The sequence below is a fragment of the Cricetulus griseus genome, chromosome 7 (assembly GCF_003668045.3).
Source record: "Cricetulus griseus strain 17A/GY chromosome 7, alternate assembly CriGri-PICRH-1.0, whole genome shotgun sequence".
Lineage (NCBI taxonomy): Eukaryota > Metazoa > Chordata > Mammalia > Rodentia > Cricetidae > Cricetulus > Cricetulus griseus.
In genome coordinates, this window is record NC_048600.1 from 117,630,943 (window position 1) to 117,653,953 (window position 23,011).

The window sequence follows — 23,011 nt, forward strand, 5'->3', positions numbered from 1 at the left end:
GGGAACATGGGAGGATGGGAGGACAAGGGAATGGGGGAGTGGATATGTAAATATGAGTAGTAATTAAAGAATTAAAAAAAAGAAAAAAAGAAAAGGAGGGTAGGCCATGGACCCAGGCAATGTCTGCATCTCTGCCCACTGTTCCATGTACTCACCTTCTTGGGAGCAGTTAACCTAGTAGAAAAGATCCTTTTCGTTTTCCAACCAGGAATAGTGTTTAAAATAAAGACTATGAAAATATCAGAGATTGAAGGAGAGTTGGGAGATGCGAAGACTAAATACAGTAGAGATCCCGGATCAGAGAAAGGACAGGAGGAGAAGCAGCACAACTCAAGTTCTGCAACGGGAGTAGTTTACGGTATTGAATAAACCGTGTTTGCCTTTGTTTGGTAATCATGATGTGGCAATTAAGACAAGATTGTGGACAAGCTGGGTGAAGGACAGAAGTGGATTTTTCCTTAATGCTTTGTAATGACAAACATAACTAACTCCAGAATGAAACGTTAGTGTGTGGGGGAACAGCTAGAACAAGAAGATAGGGAAAAGATTGACAAAGATGCTAGACTTCAGCAGCGACAAGGGGGTGGGGTCAGCACATAGAGGGGCATCTTTGTTATGGCCTGAATGTAAAATGTCCCTCACAGGCTCACTTTGGGGTCCCTGGTTGGTGGTACAGATTTGAGTTTTCTGGCATCTTTAGAAGGCGAGTCCTGGGTGGTAGAAGGAAGCTTCTGAAGGCAATAGATCAGTTCTGGTATTCATCTAGCTTTAAGTCTCTCTACTTCCTGTCACAATGTGACCGGCAGCCTCAGGTCCCTTTCATCAGGGACTAAGTGGCTCCTGTTATGGGGTCTTCTCAGCCACAATGGACTGAGAGTCCCTCAAACTTGAAGACAAAACGAACACTTTTTCCTTTAAGTTGTGTCTGTCAGGTACATTGAGAAAAGCAATGTAATATTAGAAGAACTAAGAGGAGGGCCATCAAGATGGCTCACTGGGTGGAAGTGCTGGTTGAGCAAATCAGATGATCGATCCGAGTTCCACCCCTGGATCCCATGTTGTCCTCTGACCTCCATGTGTACAATGGCATGCATGTATCTGCATACAACACACACTCACAAGCATGCTCGTGCACACACACACACACACACACACTGCAATTAACTTAAAGAAGAGGATTAATAAGAGGTGGGAAAACCTCTGACAATCTATAAAGCTGTTTATAAGAAATATCGTTAAAACCAGAGTGAAATAACTGGAAGTTAGGCATATTTGTTTAAGGAGAGTTGTAAGAGTTGCTAATTAAAAAAATTAAATTATCTTTATTTTGTGTGCATTGGTGTTTTGCCTGCATATATGTCTGTGTGAGGTTCTTGAATCCCCTGGGACTGGAGTTACAGACAGTTGTAAGCTGTTGCCATGTGGGTGCTGGGAACTGAACCAGGGTTCTCTGGAAAAGCAACCAGTGCTCTTAACCACTGAGTGATCTCTTCAGCCCCAGGAGTTGCTAAATGTAAGATGTTCTCGCACCAGGATGAAGGGAAGTGTTTCTAGATTAAAATTCAGAAACATATAATGGCATGAAAAGTACCAGAAACAGTAAATATGTGGGTGAATCTGGTCTCCTTATTTAAAAGGTGAATAACTGTTTAAAATAAAAAGAGATTAAATTGTGAATTACTGTTTTTTTTTTTTTTTGTGTGTGTGTGTGTGTTATAGGCACACCTGTGCACATGCATGGGGAGGTCAGAGGAGAACATGAGGAGGGATGCTCAGCCCTGTTACATTCTGTCTTATTTTCTTAAGACAAGGTCTCTCACTGGACCTGAAGCTAGGCTAGCTGCCAGCCAGCCTTCTGTCTCGGCACTCACTCCCATTGCACTGGGGTCACAGGCCTGCATGTGTCCAGGCTCAGGTTTTTATGTGGGTGCTGGGGATTTGAACCCAGGTCCTCATGTTGGTCCAGCAAGCACTCTTACCCACTGAGAATTTCCCTAGCCTGTTTTTATTATTTTGCTTGTGATGGGATCTTGCTATGTAGCCTAGGCTGTACTCCTCCTGCCTTACCCTCAGGGGCTGGAACTGAGACATACATTGCCATGCTCTGCTCTGCATCACCGTGTAATAAATACTAGGTCATAATAGCGTAGTAAATGTAATTGTGGCTGGCGGTGGTGGCTCACGCTTTTAACCCTAGCACTTGAGAGGCAGAGACAGGTGGATTTCTGTGAGTTTGAGGCCAGCCTGGTCTACAAAGTGAATTTGTAGATAGCCAGGGCTACACAGGGAAACCCTGTCTTGACCCCCCCAATGCAATTGTGTGAATTAATTTATACATATATAAAGCCCTAGCCGGGCAATGGTGGCGCAGGCCTTTAATCCCAGAACTCGGGAGGCAGAGGCAGGCGGATCTCTGAGTTCGAGACCAGCCTGGTCTCCAGAGCGAGTGCCAGGACAGCCTCCAAAACCACAGAGAAACCCTGTCTTGAAAAACAAACAAACAAAAGCCCTTACCTGTTACACAAAATGATACAATCTCCTGGCATTTGAGAGGACTGAAGAAGAAGTGCCCACCTCTGAAAAGCTGGAGGAGGGGACACATCAGACAAGATGGCATGGAAGAGATGACATTTAATAAATACGCTTTGAAAAATAAGTGGAATTTTCCAAATGGAAAGAGGAAGGAAGGTCAGTCAGATGGAAAGGCATGGGACATTTAGGAGTGACAAGAATGTCTTGGGCTAAGGGAGAGTAATGAATGGATCATGGTCAGATGTCAGGTCTCTTCTTGCCACGTCCCTTCTCCAGGGTTTCCTGCAGCTCAGGCTGGCTTCAAACGCCCTATGTACTCAAGAACTACCTGGAACTTCGGGTCCCTGCCTCCTTAGCGCTGGGCTTATGGGCACACACCATCACATCTGCTTACGAAGTGCTGGGAATGGAAGGCAGTGCATGCTAGGCAGGCAAGTAAGTGCTCTACCAACGGCACTGCATCGCCAGCCCTAGTCTCATTTTTACAACACTACCATTCTTGCATCAGGGTACACCGGTTTAGCCACTTCCTATGACGTCTTCAGTTCCAGTATTTTGCACCTTTTGAACTTGCGAAGGTTTCCTACCTGGGGAAGACCCAATGAAACCAGTGTAGGGGATAGGAACAGCAGGCAAGTAGTCTCTGAGGAAAATACCACAAAGCTAGTGAATTTGAGTTAGGGGACCAATACAGTGACGGCCCTGAGACGGTTATCAAGACACCTGCTACGTGCAAGCAAGCGTTTAAAGACAGAGGCTCTTCACAGATCCATCTTCCCTAACAAAAGCTGGAGACAGTGGTATTGCCAAGAGGCTGCAGGGAAAGCATTCGACAGCTGCCGGTTAACGAGTGACCTAGACAATGAATGAGCCTGGAGGAAATCGAAGTGAAGTTATCAGTGTTGATGTCTCTGTGGAGGTGGGACTAGAAGAGTCCAGGAAGTGGCCCGATAGCTACATTTTTTTTTTAAATTTTTATTTTAAAGCAAGCACCTAGGAGCGAACTCCTGGGACCCAGACGTGTACACGACCCCGTGGGGCTCGGTTTCCACTAGTGAGCGCTGGTGGGAGAGTCCTCGACGGCGGAAGGCTGGGGAGGGTTCTGAAGACAGGCGCTCACAGCCTCAGGCAGGGTCCAGACGGGCGCCCGAGGGGAGGGAGCGCACGCCCTTGGCCCGCCCCGCGCGTCCCACCCACTGCGTCCCCTTCCCTCCCCTTCCCTCCCCTGCCCTCCCCTCCCATCCCGCCGCGGGAAAAGCAGCCGTGGGCGCCAGGCTCGCCGTGGCGCGCGGTGTGTGAAGGGCAGCGGACAGGATGCGAGCGCGGCGGCCGGGGCGGCTCTGGGCAGCTCTGCTGGCGCTGGGGACCCTGGCGGGCGTGGTCGTTGGAGGTGAGTGAGGCAGGCGGGTGTGCCCCCTGCGGTGGGACCGTGGGATCCCGGAGCTCCGGCTGAGAAGCTGAGGTGCGGGGGCGGGTCCTTCCTCCGGTGGCCTCGAGGGCGCGTCGCGGGAGGTAGAGGCAAGGTGGGGCTCCTCCGGACCGCCCCGTGTGCTGGCAGAAGGATGCGGCTCACCTACTTGGGTGAGTGTGTGCACTGGGTTGCCCCTTTCTCCGAGTCAGGCAGGCAGGTCCCCTCGAGTTTGTTCATCTGGCTGCCACACTCTTTAAGGAGGAGCAGGATTCGAGCCCGAGTCCTTTTGGGGGCAGCCCTCGCATCCCCCACGCCCTGACTGTGTGTTGGGAAGTCAGCACAGACGTCCTTGGGGCTGGCTTTGTCTCTCCTGCGTGCAGCTCACATCATCCCCCGCCTGGAGGGTCAGCTTTTGGCCTCTCTGGTGCTGCGGGGATGGGGAGTGGTCCAGTCAGCAGAGCCTAGGGGAGCGGGAGGTGATATTGCTGGAGGAGGAGAAACTGAGACTCTGGGTCAGCTGGAGCAAGTTAAACCCTGCAGATTGTGTGTGTGTGTGTGTGTGTGTGTGTGTGTGTGTGTAATAGGGTCTCACGTATTTCAGAATGCTTCACACTCTCTGTGTAGTTGAGGGTGACCTTGAACCTCAGACTTTCACTAATGAGTGCTAGGATTATAGATATGCACCACCGCTCAGGGTTTATGTGCCGCCGGGGGTTGAACCCAGGGCTTCCTCATGCCAGGCAAGCACGTTTTTAATTGAGCTACACCTCCAGACCCAGATGGACTATTTTTTAAAGATAAAATTTATTAAGTTGACTTTGAGGCTAAGCATTCTAAAAAATGTTTTGGTGGCTGCCTTCAAGACCCTTCCATGCTGGTACAGATAGATAAACATAGCCATGGGACAGGGAAAGGGTGTCTCAGCGGAGAACTTCCAGTTGCCCTTTGTTGCTGAAGCTTCCAAGTGACAGATGAAAACTGGTCTTTAGCCTACATTGAACAAGCCTTGTGACCACAGAACAGAAATCCGGGTTCTCCAGCATTCTGCCCCGGAGATGTTTGAGCCTCCAGCAGCTGCTGCTAGCTGTTGACTGGGAATGGGGAAATTCTCCAGGAAAGTTGATGTTTCTTACAGATATGCTAACTTCCATGAACTTAAAACCTTTAAAAATTTACTACTTCTGAATTTTTAAATGTCATATAAAGATAGTGCATGCCTATGTAAAGTGTGAAAATGCATACACAGATACACTCTCTTCAAATCAAGGTAGCTAGTATTTGTTGTGTTACACAACTTCTAGCTCTCTTAGCTATTTTTTGAGACATATTTAAAACACTTTGTAGTTTGCTGATATCCATAGCTTTCAAATTAGCTTCCGAGTGTTGTCGTCGTCGTCGTCATCATCATCTGACGTCTGAGAAGAAAGTAATGAGGTCACAGATGGTGCATCCATAGATAGCAGGGTGCTTGGTTCAGCTCTACTGAGGATGAAGTAGATTCATCATTTTGGTCTTTCATTTTCTCCCACCCTTTCTGAACCCCAGTGTACTACTTTTTGGTTTGGTTCACATAGGTACTATGATGGATATAGTATCACACTGCTCTGGTATACCTAAGTCTGGGTTTAAAGATCCTTTAGTGGGGAGATGGGGAGGCTGGGCTGATAAGTAGGACCATCTGAATTCTGTCCCCAGAACCCATTAAAAGAGCTTGGTTTAGTGGCGTGCTTGTAATTTCGGTGCTGGGGGAGGAGACAGAGGCACACAGATCCCTGGAGCTCCGTGGTGAACCTGCCTGGCCTACTTGGGGAGCTTCAGGATAGAAAGAGATCCTGTCTCAAAAAAAAAAAAAAAAAAAAAAAAAAAAAAAAAAAAAAAAAAAAAAGAAAAGAAAAAGTGCTATTTCTGAGGAATGATACCCAATGTTGTCTTCTGATCTCTGCCCAGGAAGAAGTGTAAAAGAGTTGCAAGAACACACACACATACACACCAAAACAAAAAACCCCCACAAAGCCGCCAGGAGCTCTGTTCACAGATCTATTTTGATTGGAATAACCCAGAGAGGCGATGGCTTGTGCTGAGCTAGCCTCAGACTCCCTCTGAGGGCCAGGTGGAGTCCTGTTGAGGAACAGAGAACTCTAGAGCATCCTTCGAAAGAAGTATTTGTTATACTCACACCCCAGCCCAGTGTGGCAGAGCTGCAAATACCATTAGGTCCCTGGGAAAGCAGGTGCTGGGATGACAGTTGTTTTGGGATACACAGTGTTGAAGGGACACAGAAGGACCAGGATGGGAGTGAGGTGGCAGAGAGACGATGTTGGGAGCAGGAGATTGTGCTGTGAGGTAACAAGAGCTTCTGTGAAGATAGCATTGGCTTTCAGTCTTTATCCACAAAGATAATCTTTCTGGCTTCATCTGTGACTACCTTATATTTAGTGCTTATTCTAACCTAAGTAGCTCAGAGATGAAGTGCTTATGTCTCTTCTAGAGTTTGTATTCTGGAAATTCTCCAACTGAAGCCCTCTTCCGGAGTCTGAAGGGCCTGGAGAGACTAGGAAAGGCATGTTGCTGTGGAAAGTGACAGCTGGGATTTAGGCCAGTAGGATGTAGGTTTGAGTCTTGACTTTCCCCCTGATTGACCATGTGATCTTGCTAATGTCTTAGTAGTTTTTTCTCACCTGTAAAGTAGAGAAACATAGTTTTTCTATTGTGGAGATTAAGTGAGACCAACGTACAAATTAAATGTTCAATAAATGGTGATTCCTGTTGCCATTACTTTTCCTATCAGTGGTGTATATACTATCGACTGCAGGCCAGAGCTGTTGCTAAGTCATACTTTAGTGCAATGCAGGCTCCCAGATGAGAATTCATTTCTCATATCCTCTTAATTCAACCCATTCCTCATTGGTGGCTTGGCATATTTCATGGTCCTGGAAGAGTCTACAGAGAAGGCCCAGGAGGAGAGAATTCCATACATTCATTTTTTTCCCCTATGCATCTCAACATTGTAAAGTGGGGGTCATAAAACCCAACACCTAAGACTTCAGCCTCCACAAAGAGAGTAAAATGTCTATTTTGTTCAACACCGTGCCCAGAGCTTGACACACCAGTAGCAAAATAACTATGCAGGGAATGGTACAAAAGGCATCTAGAGGTGATGACTCTTAATTTGAAGAAATCCAGTATTTACACATTTGTAACCTCAAGTGTTCTTACCTGAACACTCTGGAGTGTGTGTGTGTGTGTGTGTGTGTGTGTGTGTGTGTGTGTGTGTGTGTGTGTTTCTGAGACTGAAACCCAGGGTTTTGTGTGCTAAATGTGCTGTGCAACTAAACCACAACCCTGGCCCTTTGGCTGCGTGGGCTTTTGCACTGTTGTTCATCTTCTGACCAGAGGATGAGGAAAACACAGGGAGTCCTCTGAAGTGTCTGCCCTTTCTCCTGTCTTTGGAGGAGTCACTAGAACACTCTTTTCAAATTCACGAGCCTGAGGGCAAAGGTGAGTGGTGACATATGTCTCCTGGGAATAGCATAAGATAGGACAAGGAGGCAGTGGTGTGAGGAGGGGTAACTGAGTGTGACTCGAGAATTTCCTGATAAAAATTCTTCCTTTGCAATTCCCTACCCTCCTTGGATCTCTGTTTATCATCTCTTCCCAGCTGCAAGAAGCCTGCCCTTGTTGGCAGAAACAGCCAGGAAGCATGCCCACAGGAACCGCAAGTCATGAATCAGCAGACAGATAATTAACCGGGCAAGGGGTGTGTGTATGGCTGAGCAGCTTTGGGGCTGCCCACAGGGTGGCCTGCGATAGCTCACCGTCGCCTCCTCTGCCTTCTCCCCAAGTGGAAGAGTCCTGTGCCTACTGCAACTTAAGTCACTAATGGATGTGACCCTAGGAGCTGGGAATGATGCAGCTCAAGGCTTCTCTTTGGAAACTGCCAGAATTTATTGGAACTTGAGACTCTGCAGCAAAATGATAAGCCTTTCTCTCTAGGTACACAGTGTCCCCAGAAAACTTTCACCCCCTTTAAAGGGTTAGGACTGGGGGCTTAGAGAGATCTATCCATTAAGAGCACTTGCTGATCTTGTAGAGGACCTGAGTTTAGTTCCCAGAACTAAACACAATTGCCTGTCAGTTCAGTTTCAGGGGACCCGACATTCTCTTCTGATCTCCTTGGGCACTGCACACACGTGGTGCACAAACATACATGTAGGTGAAATACTCATACACACAAAGTAAAAATATATACATCTTTAAAAAGGAGGATTGGGCTAGAGAGATGGCTCAGTGGTTAAGAGCATGTAATACTCTTCCAGAGGACCTGGCTTCAGTTTTTAGCACCCACATGAGACAGTTCCCAACCAACTTGTAACTCTAGTCCTTGCACGCACGTGCTGCACATAAACTCATGTAGGTATGCATACTCATACACACACATAGACAGAAATGAAAATAAAGAAGTCTTTAAGGAAGAGTATCGATGAAGTATAGCTTATGTGCCATGGAGTTCATCATCCTCAGTTACAGTTCTGTGTACTTTTGGTAAAGATAGTCAAATAATCACTACCATCATGAAGATAGGGAGTATTTTCAGAGAAGTCCCCTCCAGCTTCTTCGTAAATCGTCTCTTCCCACTTCTGGTTCCTGGTGACCACTGATCTGTTCCCATAGATATGTTTTACAGAATGTCATAGAGATGAAACTGTAGTGTGTAGGCTTTTAAGTCTGGCTTCTTCCACATGTAATGTACTTACAGTTCACCCAAGGTGTTGCTTGTATCAGTAATTCCAAGAGCTCACCGGGGCCATTCCATCCTCCTACAGTTCATGTCGTGCAGATATTACCTTGAATGAAGTGAGGCCATGGCCTCTAAACCATGGAGGTGCTGTCAGTATTCAAATGGAGAGACACACTTGAGCCATGTTTAAGCCATTATATTTTCCAACTGCTAGATAAAGAACTGAGGATTTTGTATAATTCCCCCTCACTTCTTCATCTTACTCCTTCCAGATCCTTCCCCCATCCTAACTTAACGCCACCCCCCATCCCATAGTATGGGACTATTCCCTGGAGCAGGAGCCACCTTCTGGGGGCCATATCCTTGAAGAAAACTGTCTCTCCAGTCCCCAGAGGCCGTCAGCTGTCAGTAGTGCTTCAGTTAGGGGAGGGGCCTTGTGAACCACCACCCCTGTGTGCTGGAATGTTGACTGGCATTATCTGGTGCAGTACTGTGATGAGTAAAGCTGTCCTGTCACACCCACAAGACACTGTTACTCCAGTCCTACCCAACCTCTGGCTCTTACAATCTTCCTGCCTCTGTGACAGATGTTTTGTGGTCAAATATGACACAGTTCTTCAAGCCAAAGGGCTGGTTAATATAACCAGAGCCATTTTACTGCTCATGTGTTTGGTAGCATCTCTGAAAAGCAAAACATAACCCAAAAACTCCTTAGAGGTTACATTCCCACGGAACCCAGCAACTCCTTAGATGTCACATCCCCACAGAAGACTACTGCCGCCCCTGCTGGTCCTTTTCTTTGCAGGGCGGGGAGGAAGAATGGGCTGGAGTCATGTTCATCATTGCAAAGTCCTGTTTTGGAGTTGCTGGTGTCCCAGTTTGACTCCTCCACAGTTCATAGTCAGGAAGGTGGTGTATTCTCCTAAGATATTTCTCCCTGAGATGTAAAATTGTCACACGTGTGCAGATGTGCTTTCCTATACTTAAATGTATGCTACATGCCAGAAAAAAATGCCACGAAAAGAACAGCAAGCCAGCAGTTAACTACATCGTGTCATGGCTCTGTAGGCTTTTATGTCAATTAGCTGGATGACTGAACAAGTTGTCTTAGCTGTGGGCCTTCGTCCTGGTATCTCAGAGGTGGTGGAGTTGGTGAAGGGGCAAGTGGAGAGATTTTCTTTTGGTTTGCTCTCTCTCTCTCTCTCTCTCTCATCCTCTCTCTCTCTCTTTTCTCTCTCTCTCATATATTACTAGAGATGTTTCTCCTTTAACTGCTTAGTGATTTGGATCTTCACGGAAAGTTTCTTTATGAGGAAGGCTCGAAATGTTGCACTAGAGGAGAGTTCCTGAAGGCTGGCAAAGACACGCTCAGTAGCCACTTTGTAAGTCCCTGAAGTCAACTCTCTTTTCTGGTAAACTTCTTAGAGGAAGAAAATCTGGTCTGTGAGCTCTCAGACAGTTCTAGACCCTGGTGCCAGTCTCCTCATGGGATAGGTAACTCTCCCTGAGTAAGCCCTTGCCAGGACTGTTTGTGAGGTCTGTGTTTGAGCATCTCACCTGAGACCAGAGAGTGCTGAGCCCCACTCCTGGGAATTCTACCCTTGAGAACAGAGCACACCGCCCTGAGTAGCTCTAGAAGCCCATGGGGATAAAATTATCAAAGATTGTTTTCCTTCATTCTCTTCTAAGCAACAAATAAAAATTCTAGATATGATGTGTTACATATTTTGAAATGTGCACGTTGGGAAATGGCTAAGTCAACCTGTATAACACATGCATTAGCTCACATAGTTATCACTTTTTTTCTGGTGAGAATGCTTAAACTACTTATTTTCTTATCTTTTACTTTTTGGGATAGGGTCTCTCTATGTGGCCTTGGCTGTCCTGGAACTCTGTGTTTATATGGACTAGGCTGACCTTGAACTCACAGAGATCTGTCTGCCTATGCCTCCCAAGTGGGAGTCAAGTTGTGTGCCACTAAGCCCAGCTAAACTGCCTCATTAAAAAGCAATTTTCAAGTAGAAGATGCCATGTTGATGATTCTAGGAACCATGTTATACTAGATTTCCTGATGCTTCTTCTATTCTGTAACCTGGGCTAGCATTCTCTTTCTCAATTGTATTTGTCAAAGTTTATTATTAGGTTCCTGCTTAGCTTTGGGATACCACCAAAGCTAAGCTGAGGAACCTACCTGAATGAATGCAAGCATGGAAAAGGAGGCAGAACCAAGAACATTGAAAATTGACTTTAATTTTCTTTTTGGGTAATAAAAATGATTCAGGTTGTAAAAATAGGCAGTTCAGGGGCTGGAGATGGCCCAATGGATAAGAAGCATTTTCTTGCAAGCACAAAGATCTGAGTTCAAATCTCCAGAGACCATGTAAAAGGTGGGTATGGTTACAAATGCCTGAGAACCCAGTGCTGGGGAGCAGAGACAGGTAGACCCCAGAAGCTTGCTAACTCATCAGCTTAGTGAGATTGTGAGCCTCAGGCTCAGAAGGACCCTTTCTCAAAGGGATAAAGTGGAGAACGAGAGGACAGGACACTTGACACCCTTGCTCCCACATACACACCGTGTCCAGCTGCATGCATTGGTGTGCACAAGATAACATAAAAAACCAGCAGAGCAGAAACGAAGTAATGTAGACAAGATTTGTAGGTTCATGTTTAGAGAACCACGGTTGACAATTATCTAGAGTTTTCCCCATACATATGTTCCTCTGTATCATTATTGTTACTTCTCAAATGGCACCTCCCACAGTAGGAACATTGTCACTTAATAATATACTTTAGGCATCCTTTTTTCTTTCTTTCTTTCAGGGTTTCTTTGTGGCTTTGGAGCCTGTCCTGGAACTAGCTCTTGTAGACCAGGGTGATCTCGAACTCACAGAGATCCGCCTGCCTCTGCCTCCCCAGTGCTGGGATTAAAGGTGTGCACCACCACCGCCCGGCTTAGGCATCCTTTTAAGATTTTTATTTTTAATTTATGTGTGTGACTGCTTGCTTACATGTATGTATGTGCACTACATGTACACCTGGTGTCTGATGAGGGTGTTGGATACCCTAGAACTGGAATTACAGGTAGTTTTGAGCCACCCTGTGGGTTCTGGGAATTGAACCTAGGCCCACTGCAAGATAACAAGTGCTCTTAGCCACTGGTCCATCTCTCCAGCCCCCACTCTATGCATCTTTTATGTCAGCTTATGGCCTTTCATTGTTTATCCCAAAAGTTGTAATTCTTGCAGAAAACACAAAGGGAAGGGTGATACATAGCTATATTGGAGCACACTTAACTGCCCTGTTGGCATTTATTTGCTGCTACAAATAAAGTCACAGAGGTATAATAACCTTGTATGTTATGTTCCTTTGTGGATGTGTTTCTATAAACTTAGTTTCTTTTTTCTTTTCTATCCCCTTCCTTTCCTTTGAGATAGCCTCTCACTTGTAGCCCTGTCTGGCCTTGAACTCACAATCTTGTCTCCACCTTCTCTGTACTGTGACTGCAAGAGTAATTTCTTGAATTTATGTTGGGTAGGACAAAGGGTGTGGACATTTTATTTGTTTTTAATTGCTTTGCGATATTAGTGTATGAACTAATATCAGGGCTTCAAGCTCTTAACTACTTAGGACCCCTCCCTGGCCACTATTTATTTATTTATTTATTTATTTATTTATTTATTTATTTATATAAAATCCTGCTGTTATCTAAATTAGATTCTAAGGCTTAAACTCACACCATATTCCATCTCAGTATTAGTTATTCTTGGACTACAGGCATTACTGTGCTTGACTTTATTTTTTGAGATGGGCTCCAATTTAGCCTAGGCTGGTCTCAAACTGGTTTTATAGGTGAGGCTGTCCTTGAACTCCTGATCCTCCTGTCCCTATTTCCTAGGTGCTGGGATTATATCTGTGGATTACTGCTCCCATCTCGTATTTTAATAAATGTTGCCAAACAGCCTTCCAAAAGCAGTTGAGTGGATTTGTCTTCAAGATTGGCTTTGACAGCTAGAATTGTTCACATCATAACCACCTGCCCTCCTACCGTGGAGACTGTGGAGAAAAGATCTGGGAGGGACACCCCAGAACTGCAAAGCTGGATGCCCAGGTCACCTCTAGGACACCAATGGGCTGGGTGTCAAGCAGAGCATGGTACAGGCATGCCTCTTCTGTATGCTGAGTGAGTCAGTTGGGAGGTGGAGCTGGTGTGAATGGAATCTTCCAGAACTCTAAAGTACAGCATTTGGCCCAAATTTTAGGGTAAGGAAGAAATGCCCACTTGTCTATCTAGGGACCTCAGGTCCAGGGGTTCTATCTACAGATTCTAGAGTATTAGTGGCCCTATTGACATTTTCTGGTTGTGGAAGAATATACATGTTCAGGGCCAGTAGCGCTTCTAATAGATCTAATAGATCCTCTAATCTAGTACAGTTTGTTTTTACAGAAAAGCTAAAAGAGAGCTTGGAAGAAGCGAGGGACTCATGAAAATCACAGACTAGTTTAGTGACTGGAGAGGTCTGGTCCTGGGGGCTCCTGTCTCCAGCCAGGGTGATTTCCTCCCTGTGTCCCATCAGAGACAAAGGGCCCTCTTAAGTGTGACCCTGAGCTAAAAAGGAAGATGAGGCGCATTCCCAGTGCTCTCAGTAAGAGAAGGCAGCAGATCATTTATTGAGCATGGCGGGGGTTGGGGGGCGTCTTTCACATATGCTACCTCACTTAATCCTCATGTAGTAAATATTATGCCCATATTTGGGAGACAGAGTTGGTGGGGGGGGATAAAAATAGCTGCCTGGGGCTTTCAGAGCTTGTCTGATAAAGCCGGGTGGCTGGCTAAGTCCTGGGGAGCAGCTATACATTTTGAACAGGCATACAACCTATTTTAAAGAGCCGTAGAGGTGCCACTGAGATCGTATGGTCTGCGGATGACAAAGCAGACTTTAGTCCTTTTGGGCTAACTGCTTTCTCTGCTACACCCACTCTGTCCCTTGTTTTACTGACCCTATTTTACTTCCTGAATTTCCCCAGGGCTAGGTGTTAGCTTTAGACCACAACTGTTCCCAGGAAGGGGTTTTGTGGTCTTCACCCACAGCTTCCTGAAGAACCTATTTAGAGATGTAACCAGACAAGATCTGGCTTCATTTATAAAGTAGGGTCTAGAGGTCAAAGGGTCAGTGAAGCGGGATTGCCAGGAGTGAAAACATCTGACTGACCGTTTGTAAAGGTAGCTTTGCTTGCTCAGGTCCAAATTCTTTGAGTTCTACATGCCTAACCCATCAGCAAGCCCTTGGAATACATCTAGAGTCTGACCACACCATTAACATCACTGCCCTTTAAAGCCAAACCACTGACATCTGTTGCCCGTATTGTTTTAATAATATCCTAGTTGATCCATTTTCCTTCTGGCTTCAGTCTTGTCTGTGTGCTTGGTGGTCAGGCTAAGCCTCTCCCTTCACGTCTCAGATCCCTTCAGTATTCCCACTGTGTGGTGAACAAACACTGTGCTCCAGCAGTGTACGGCTTCCGAGTGTTGCTCCCTGGTTCTCCAGTCTCCCCTCTGCCTCTCTCCTCCTCCTTCCTCTGTCTTCCGCTACTTGTTCAGCAGGAGGACGTCCATCCAGCTCTGGTCTTTGTTCTTTGGGGAATGCTCCCCACAACCCACTCCTTAACATCATTGTAGAATGTCAACTTCCCAGGAAGGCCTTTCTGGACCACTTTCTCTGGATGAGAACACTCATTTACTCACCAGTGCTCTGCCTTGCTTTGTTTTTAAGCATTTGCCTCTAATTCTGCTGTTTCTTTGTCTTCACCTTCCTCACCAAAACGTGACCACCACAGGATCAGGGCTTGCTTAGTTCATCCATGTGTCTCCAGTGCCTAAGAGAGTGCTTAGTGCGTGTAGGTGCTCATCAAAAGCTTGTTGAGTGAATGAATTAATGGATGCTGGAGTGCCATTGATAAATATTGGGCGAATGAATGAATGAATGTTAGTACCATTGATAAATATTGGTGGAAAGTTTTAAAGCTAAAGGAACCTCTTTTCTGATCTTATCCATGGTTGGATGAGACATGGAAAAGTTTCCATTCCAGGGTGGCCGTTTCCCCGCCCCCAGTTCATCAAAGTATCTCAGGACGCTGTTCATCAAAATAAGGTCAAATAAATGGCTATGGAAATGCAAATCTACCTAGAGTTAATTTCTCAGGGTTGTTGTGACCAAGTCCCATAAATTGGACATCAGAAATGTATGTCTGGGATTCTGGGTAGAATCCATCTTTGTCTCTTTTTAGCTTCTAGTGGTGGCTGGCAGTCCTTGGTACTCCCTGGCTTAATCCTTGGTACTCCCTGGCTTCTATCTTGGTACTCCTTTGTCACTCCGGGCTCTTATCTCTGATACCACGGTGTTTTCTGTCTGTGTCTGCCTTCACCTGGGGTTTTTCCCTTATTACAAGTGCATCAGTCATCTTGGGTGGATGACCTCATCTTGTTTACATCTACAAATTTCCAAATAAGGTCACATTCACAGGTACTGGGGGTTAGGACAGCATTATATCTTTGCGTGTCAGGGGATATATTCAAGCAGTAACATATTTTAATACTTACTGTTCATGGAGGCAAATCACACATAATTCCCATTGTTAAATTCCACATTTAGTTGGCTTTGGTGCACTTAAGATGATTTGAAATCTGAAATCAGATACCCCTGCATCCATGGTCTTCGATTGGATAAGACGTTGGAGCCTGAGCTCTCTATCACCTCTGCAATGCATCTTGGGGCCATCTGCTCCTGAGCACAGAAGTGTGGTCTTGAGCTTCACTTCTCTTTCTCGTCCTTCAGCTACTGAGCTACCCTTAAGGGAGAAATAAAAACCAAAAACATACTTTTCAACTTGTTCTTGATAAGCCTTGTGTGCACACATAGGGCAGTTAGCATGAGACATTTTGTCCATTGACTCACCCATCCAGGAGACTACAGTGAAAGATCAGGCACCACCTGGTCACCTAGTGTCCCCATGGACCTAATTGGGAAGTGACTAAGGCTCAGGAGCAGGGCTGAGACTCCGGGCCAGGAATTTTCTCTGGCAGGCTGTAGGAGAGAGATCTCCATGGTGTTCACTAGTGTGGACCCTCTGTTCTCACCCTGACTAAGCAAGCCCTGGAGGTCCATGGCCTCCTCAGGAGGTCCCTTCCACCCTGACTAAGCCCTGAAGGTTCTTGGCCTCATCAGGGTGTTCTGTCCACCCTGTCTAAGCCCTAAAAGTCCATGGCCTCAGGGTGTCCCAGCCTGCATTCTGACATCCTGTCACATTGGACAATAGGTCCTCAGCATTGCCCTTTATGACTTCCCCTGGTTCCAGTTCCCTTCCCTGTTTCCTTTTTGCCTCTATTTTTTTTTCCCCACCCTTTATCTCTTTTCTGGTTCTGTGAACCAGGCTGATGTGCCAGACCACAGCCGTTTATTTCTACTTTCTAGGCAAACTCCTTGGCTGGCCTTGGCTGTCTTTCCCAGTGACCGCCTTTTCTCAGTCACCATTCCTAGATTGGATTTTTGAACATTCCTTGCTCTGTCTAGATTTTTACCTCATTGTGATACTTTTTGGCTGCACACTCCCATCTTTAACCCCCCTTTCAGGGTTTAATTTGTTTAATTTGTGCCTGGTGTCCAATAAAATGACTTTAAGGAATTGAAAAAAAATGGTATGGTAGTTGTCTACTCTAAATAGCTTGAAGCTAAGGATAAAAATGGCAACAACAAAAACAACTCCAGCAACAGCATCCATCTAACACTTTATGTATGCCAGCTGTTGAGTTCAAGGATGTTCATTCAAGGATTACAGCCTCCTGTTGAGGACCAGGTCTGGTCAATCTTGCTTGGCATCTTTGATGAAGTCTAGAGAGGACAGGTTTTGGGAGTCATCTATTGTTCTCACTGACATTCCAGTGAGGACCCTCACTTCTCCAGTAAATGCTTCTGGACCACAGAGGCTGAGAAGGAATACAGGCTTCATGAATGACTGGAAACAGAGGCCTGGAGGAGGCCCACATGTTCTGAAGGGAGGGGCAGCCTGGGAGCAACAGTCCTTTGAATCAGCCTGGGCCCAGCACAGAGACTTCTGATGAGTCAGCCACTTTCAGCCACTGCATTCCAGGGCTCCTGCCCTCGGTGGTAGGACTTGGTTGGGGAGATTGCTGGGGGATCATTGGTTCTTACACAATCAGCCTGGGATTCATTAAAAATAAGAGATCAAGGGAACAGGGTAACCATGACTCCCTAAAGGACAGATCCCTGCAGCTCAGCTCATCCTCTGAGGTCAGGGACTGCTGCTACACTGGGAGGGGCCTGCTGTTTCACATTTGGCCAGGCTTCCTATAGCAGCTGTAAGTCAAGGACTCGTAGGGAATGCTAATTTGAGAATGGATGAATGAATTCAAAGGACAGATTGGGAAAGGCTTTGAAAAATAACTTGGGCTGGGCTGTTGAAATGGCTCAGGAGGGTAAAGGCGTTTGCTGCCAAGCCTGACAGTCTGTGTTTGATTCTCAGGATCTACATGGTAGAAGGAGAGAACCAACTCTCTCAGTTGTCCTCTTGTCTCCATACTGTGGCATAAATGCTCATACCTTCTTTTTTATTCTTTCTCAAACCAAACAAATGAGTGTAATAAAAAAGAACTTGACAGTACCCAAACACTTACACTTCTGATTTGAACTATTTCCTCTCTTTCTAGTGAACACTGATGGTATTTATGTCCAGGATCACTCTTAGCTGCTAGTCTCCATGGAAACACCCCAAAGAGGGGAGCTACCTAAAATAGTCTAGGACGGTTCCTCTGTTCTGATGGAGCCATAATGAAGAAGGACTATGTTCATGTCCCCAGGAGGAACAATGGTGAAGCTAGTATCTGGCCAGACTGCCCGTGCAGGGAGAAGCCTTGGGTGGCACTGTTGGTTTTATAGGCTCAGAACCTGGCATCTGTAGAAAGATCAGCTACTTTCCTCCATTACACTGCACTGTTGAAAGTTGCCCCACTTTGATGCACTGGGGCCTGACTGGGAATTAGTGCCACAATTGCCACTTCACAATCTTCTCTCTCTCTCTCTCTCTCTCTCTCTCTCCCTCTCTCTCTCTCTCTCTCTTTCTCTCTCGCACGCGCACACACACACACACATACTCATATCACACATAGTCTCACAGTCACACTCTCTCACACACACACACACTTACACGCACACACTCAAGTTTTATTCACGTCTGAGACTAGAGCCCCAGGAGTAACTCATAGGCTTGTAGTGTTGTCTCATTGGTAACACTTGGGGTGAAGAAAGGCTCTTGAAGCAAGATGAAGCCAAGCCCCCGAGGAAACCTGAAGCCTTGCTTCAAGGATTCCATGTACAATCCAGTGTTTTGAAGCAGGTTCCATTTATATATTATATGTATGTGTTTATATATCTACATATCAAAACATATATCTAGATATTGAAATAAACTCTTGCTATGACTGGCCCGGTACTTGCAATGTAGTCCAGACTGGCTGCAACTCATGATGGTAATTTTGCTGTAGCCACCTGACTGCTAGGGTTATAGGTGTGCACCACCATGCCTGGTCTATAGGTTTTAGTCTAGAATTCTGGCATACTCTTTAGAAATGAGCTCAGTTGCAACAAAATAGAACTGTTTCAGTTGGTACCAGTACATCTTTGGACTGGTTTAGGCATGCTTCAATGGTTAAACTGACCTGTCCTTTTTCTTTTCTTCTCCTTGTTCCTCCTCCTTTCTTCCTTTTCTTATTTTATTTCTGTGTGGGGATGGAACCTAGGGCCACATGCATTCTAAACATTCATTGTATCACTGAAATATTTTTCTAGGCTGTTAAATGTAATTTTAAAAGGTATTATTTTCATCATGCAAACAAAAAAAGACTTTAGCCAGTTTAAACAGTGTGGGAACCAGAAAGGTGCTGGGACTGGTTCCAAAGGGGATTCTAGGAAGGTTTTATAGTTGGCCAGTCATATGGAAATGAATTGGCCACTGCCTGTGAAACAATCCGCTTTGGTGCTTATGTTCTCTACCAGGTAGACGTCATTGGCATTTTTGTTAGATGAGCATCACTCGTGTTTACTTCATAAAAATAGATTAGTATTATCATCAATTTTCTGTGTTAACCTCTACCAATACAAAGTTGTAAAACACCCTAATCAGTTCAAGACAAAGATACGGATAGTTGCCAGGCAGTGTTGGCACATTTAATCCCAGCACTGGGGAGGCAGAGGCAGGTGGATCTCTGAGTTTGAGGCCAGCCTGATCTACAAAATGACTTCCAGAACAGCCAAGGCTACACAGAGAAACCCTGTCTCGAAAAACCAAATCAAACAAACAAAAGATGCAGATAGTCTCTGAACATGGCAGATCATTTTCTGAGTGTGTTCTGTTCAGATGTTGGGATGGATAGAATTCAGTGATAATAAAATAAATGTTTGACTAGATGAGAAGTTTTGGAGATACTGGGAAAACACCCAAGTAATTAGGATAATTTCTTTGGAAATAGATTTGTTGAGGACAAAGCCAGAAATAACAGTTATGGGCAAAGGAGGCCCTTCAGAAAGTTGGGTGTAAGAGAACCGATGGGGTAGCTGGCTGCATGAGAAGGAATGGATAGATCTTCCTTCTGCTCCTGGGAGAAAAGGCTCCCCCGAGGCACTGTGGGTAGAGGGGGCTTATTTGTCTGAGTCCAGGGACACCAGTTAGGGGAGAGCCTTCTACAGGAGCAGCTGCCTGGGGTTTACTTACTGGCTGTACTTCTCAGGCCTATTTTGGGCCTCTGGCTGTCCTTGTCCCTCTTTGTAGTCTTTCCTCTGCCTTTTGTCAGCACTGGGACTCTTCACTTCTGAGTGTCATCTTGAAGCATCCTCTTGGCTTATCGAATTCTTCCAACAGTCCTGTGCAGTAGATCAGCCATTTCGCAGAGATGAGATGAGTTGCTCAGGGGCATGGCATCAAACACACTAGCTTCCAACTCTGAAATGTCATGCCCTTCCAGTCTCTGTTAGCCTTTCCTGATTGTTTCAGTCCTTCCCAGCATTGAATGCGTGGCCTCCAAGACAGATGTATTGGAACATCTGTTGAGATAGTGAGATACAGCCATTAAAGGTGCCCTGCCCCCTGCCCCACAGTATTTAGGTGTTAATCTTAGGTCATCTGGGCCTTAGGTCCTCTCTGTAGTGGCTGTGACTGTGACTACAATTAGACAGCTGGAGAAGGCACCTGGCCATTATTCTGGGCCCTGGATTTTCATTCGACCAGTTTAGGTATAAAACCATCATTAATTAAATCCTTTCTATCGGTTGTGGTAGGACGCTTGGGTCTGTGGCCCAGTCCCATTATCAGCTGCTGTCACTGCGGCCTCACCAGCTGAAATAAGTGCTAAGTTTCTCCCCATCTTCTTTATTTTTTTTTTTTAGATTATCAATAGCCCATGTTTGGTAAATGTCTAGTAAAGTTAGGGTGTGTTTGTGTGTACCTGGGAAATGTCGACTTGAGTGTTTGGGAAATTTGGGGTAGTTGGAGCAGGATGGTCATTGCCTTGAGCAAATCAGGTGCTAATGTCTGTGTCTCTTCATTGCAGAGTCCAACATCTGTACCACACGAGGCGTGAACTCCTGCCAGCAGTGTCTGGCTGTGAGTCCTGTGTGTGCCTGGTGTTCAGATGAGGTAAGGAGCCTTATTCTGTCAATGCAATAACATCTCACTCAAAAGGAGTATAGGGAAGTTTATTTTGGAGCCAAATGTAACTGACAGTGGCCAAGGAACATGGATTCAGGTTGCTTCAAATACTGTATTCCCAACATGATGACCAGTTTAATGAAGGTTTTATTGTAACAGAACAAAGAAAGTAATAAACCAAGGTGTTTTTAAAATACACCGGTGAGCCGGGCATTGGTGGCGCATGCCTTTAATCCCAGCACTTGGAGGCAGAGGCAGGCGGATCTCTGTGAGTTCGAGACCAGCCTGGTCTACAAGAGCTAGTTCCAGGACAGGCTCCAAAGCCACAGAGAAATTCTGTCTCAAAAAAAAAAAATACACCAGTGAAATATCAGGTCAGTGGGTTGCAGTGAAGAGATGGAGTCCCTGCTATGAGCATCTGATGCTACCTGATGACATTCCTAGCCTCTGGATTGGTGGAAGCTAGGAGTCTGTTTGCAAATTCCAAAAAGGACTTTACTTGATAGTTTCAAGAATGTTAGGTCAAGCCCAAAGGTGGGCAATAGATGGCTATTTAGGGGAATAAATTAGCCCCAAGTAATTTGGTTCCCAAATTGTAGCATTCCATTTGGCCTTGTAGAATGATCAATACAGGTATGCCCCCCCCCCCTAAACTTCAGTTCACAGCGGTTTCCCTAGATTTAAGTGCTTTTGTGTAAGCACAGACATATGGAGTTCCTTCCTTCCTCCTAAATGCAGTCTCTTTCCCCTGCTGAGCAAGACCAGGTGAAGCCTTCCCACTGACGGATGGTGGAAAGCTGGTACATGAGGCTAGAGTCTGTTGTGCACTCCCAGTCCAAGCCAGTTTGCTTGGGTGTCTTTTCTTGCTGTGACTGTTGCTACCCTTCACCAGGTTTTGATTACTTTGGGCTAGAATATCTCAGGGATGGAAGGGCTTTAGTCCTTTAGTCTCAAAATGAGAGAGAGAGGTGCTAGGGGTGTGGAGGGAAGCCAGCTTATTTTTTTCCTCAGAATGAAAAAACAAAGACCCAAAGAGGAATCTCTCTCTCTCTCTCTTTCTCTCTCTCTCTCTCTCTCTCTCTCTCCTCTCTCTCCCTCTCTCCTCCCCCTCTCCTCCCCCTCTCTCTCTCTGTGTGTGTGTGTGTGTGTGTGCGTGCGCACGAGCGTGCGAATTCTTAGAAATCCTTTCTCCTTCCCTTTTCTCTGATGATGAGGCCTCCCTCCCTCCCTCCCTCCCTCCCTCCCTCCCTCCTCTCCTCCCTCCCCTCCCTCTCTCCTTTCCCTCTCTGAGGTGGGAAAGGAGTACAGCCCACTAGAGAAGACCAGAGGGTGACAGGAAAGGGTCAGCCGTGTCTAGGCAGAAAGTTTGTTGTGTCTGAGGCCCTAGGGAATGAGTGTGTCTGAGGGAATGGCTATGTTTGTGGCCAGGCTGGGAATTTGGAGCTGGCAAAGTCTGACAGGGATGTAGGTGGTGCATGTGGCTGGAGAGGTACCCAGAAGTTACAGAGGGAGTGAGTCACCATCTTCCAGCAGATGGTCACCTGAGCCACTGGCCTGGCTGCTCCTCAGCCACCTGAGTTGGCCACTTCGTCCAGAGTGACAGCCTGTGCTCTATACAGCTCCCTGACTACTCTAGCTATCCCCTCACGGTCTGTGTGCTTCTCTCTCAGATCCTCTGAGTTTCCTAAAAAGGCAACCTCCTGGGCAGACTGGGGAGGAAGGGAGCAGAAGGCTGTGTGTTTATCCCCTAGAGTAGGGCTGCCAGAGTCTCCAAGGCTGGCTCTATACACAGCTTTGGCCTCTGTGCTGTTCAGCACGGGAACTGCTTCTAGAGGCAGCTGCCCAACATCTGGGCCAGATTGATCTCATTTAGCGAATGAAACATTCTCTGGGGCTTGGGGAGGGTAAGCCCTTGTCCTCCACCCCCACAGGTGCCCCTCCCCTCTGGGCTGTACTGGAGACTCAAGTGTGACGTGGCTTCTTCCTTCTCATTTGTCATATCCTCCTGCCTTTGGTCACCATCACGGTTTTGTTAAGCTTCCTTTCTGAGGAAGTTGTAGTTCTGCAACAATTCCAGGAGGAGTGGGACCTAGAAGCTGTCTTGTTTGGACAGGCTGGCCTGAGGTTGGCTGGCTGGAGCAAGAGAGCCCCCTGAAGAAGACCTAGTGGCATGCAAAGGATGTCTCTCCCTCCTCCCTCCCTTTCCACCTAAAGTTAATGTAGAGATGGGCAAGGGAGTCTTGGGGCAAAGAAAGAATCCCCAGAGAGCCTGTTCTTTTAGAGGGGTGTCCAGTCCTGCCCCATCCTCCTCTTCCATTTGCTGCCCATCTGGGTCTTATAGGGACAAACTAGACTGGGTCCTGACCAGCCAAAGCCCCTCCTTAGGATTCCACAGGGCTAGAGGCAAATGTGGAATATTTACTGGTCACTATGGTGAATCTTTGCCCTCTGGGGCAGACTGAGGGGCCAGAGGGAGAGAGGCTGGGGAGGATCGGTCTATTGATGGGGTGGAGTCAGGAAATGGGTGGCAGCTAGGATCAAAGGAAACTAGAGAAGGGAGGTAGAGAGCTCTCAGAGTAGAACAGTGACTGACAGCACCTACCATCACTAAGTGA

The 23,011-nt window shown here is 46.3% G+C and overlaps 1 protein-coding gene across 1 annotated transcript in view; it reads left to right on the top strand.

Annotated features, from left to right (window-relative positions):
* Nucleotides 1-3,846: 3,846 nt before the first annotated feature.
* The window catches only part of Itgb3 (integrin subunit beta 3), a 57,223-nt gene continuing 38,058 nt past the window's right edge, over nt 3,847-23,011 (top strand). Inside the window, exons 1-2 of the mRNA XM_027427875.2 lie at nt 3,847-3,922; nt 20,299-20,384. Of these exons, the coding sequence (XP_027283676.1) occupies nt 3,847-3,922; nt 20,299-20,384 (162 nt within the window). The remainder of the gene's footprint in view (nt 3,923-20,298; nt 20,385-23,011) is intronic.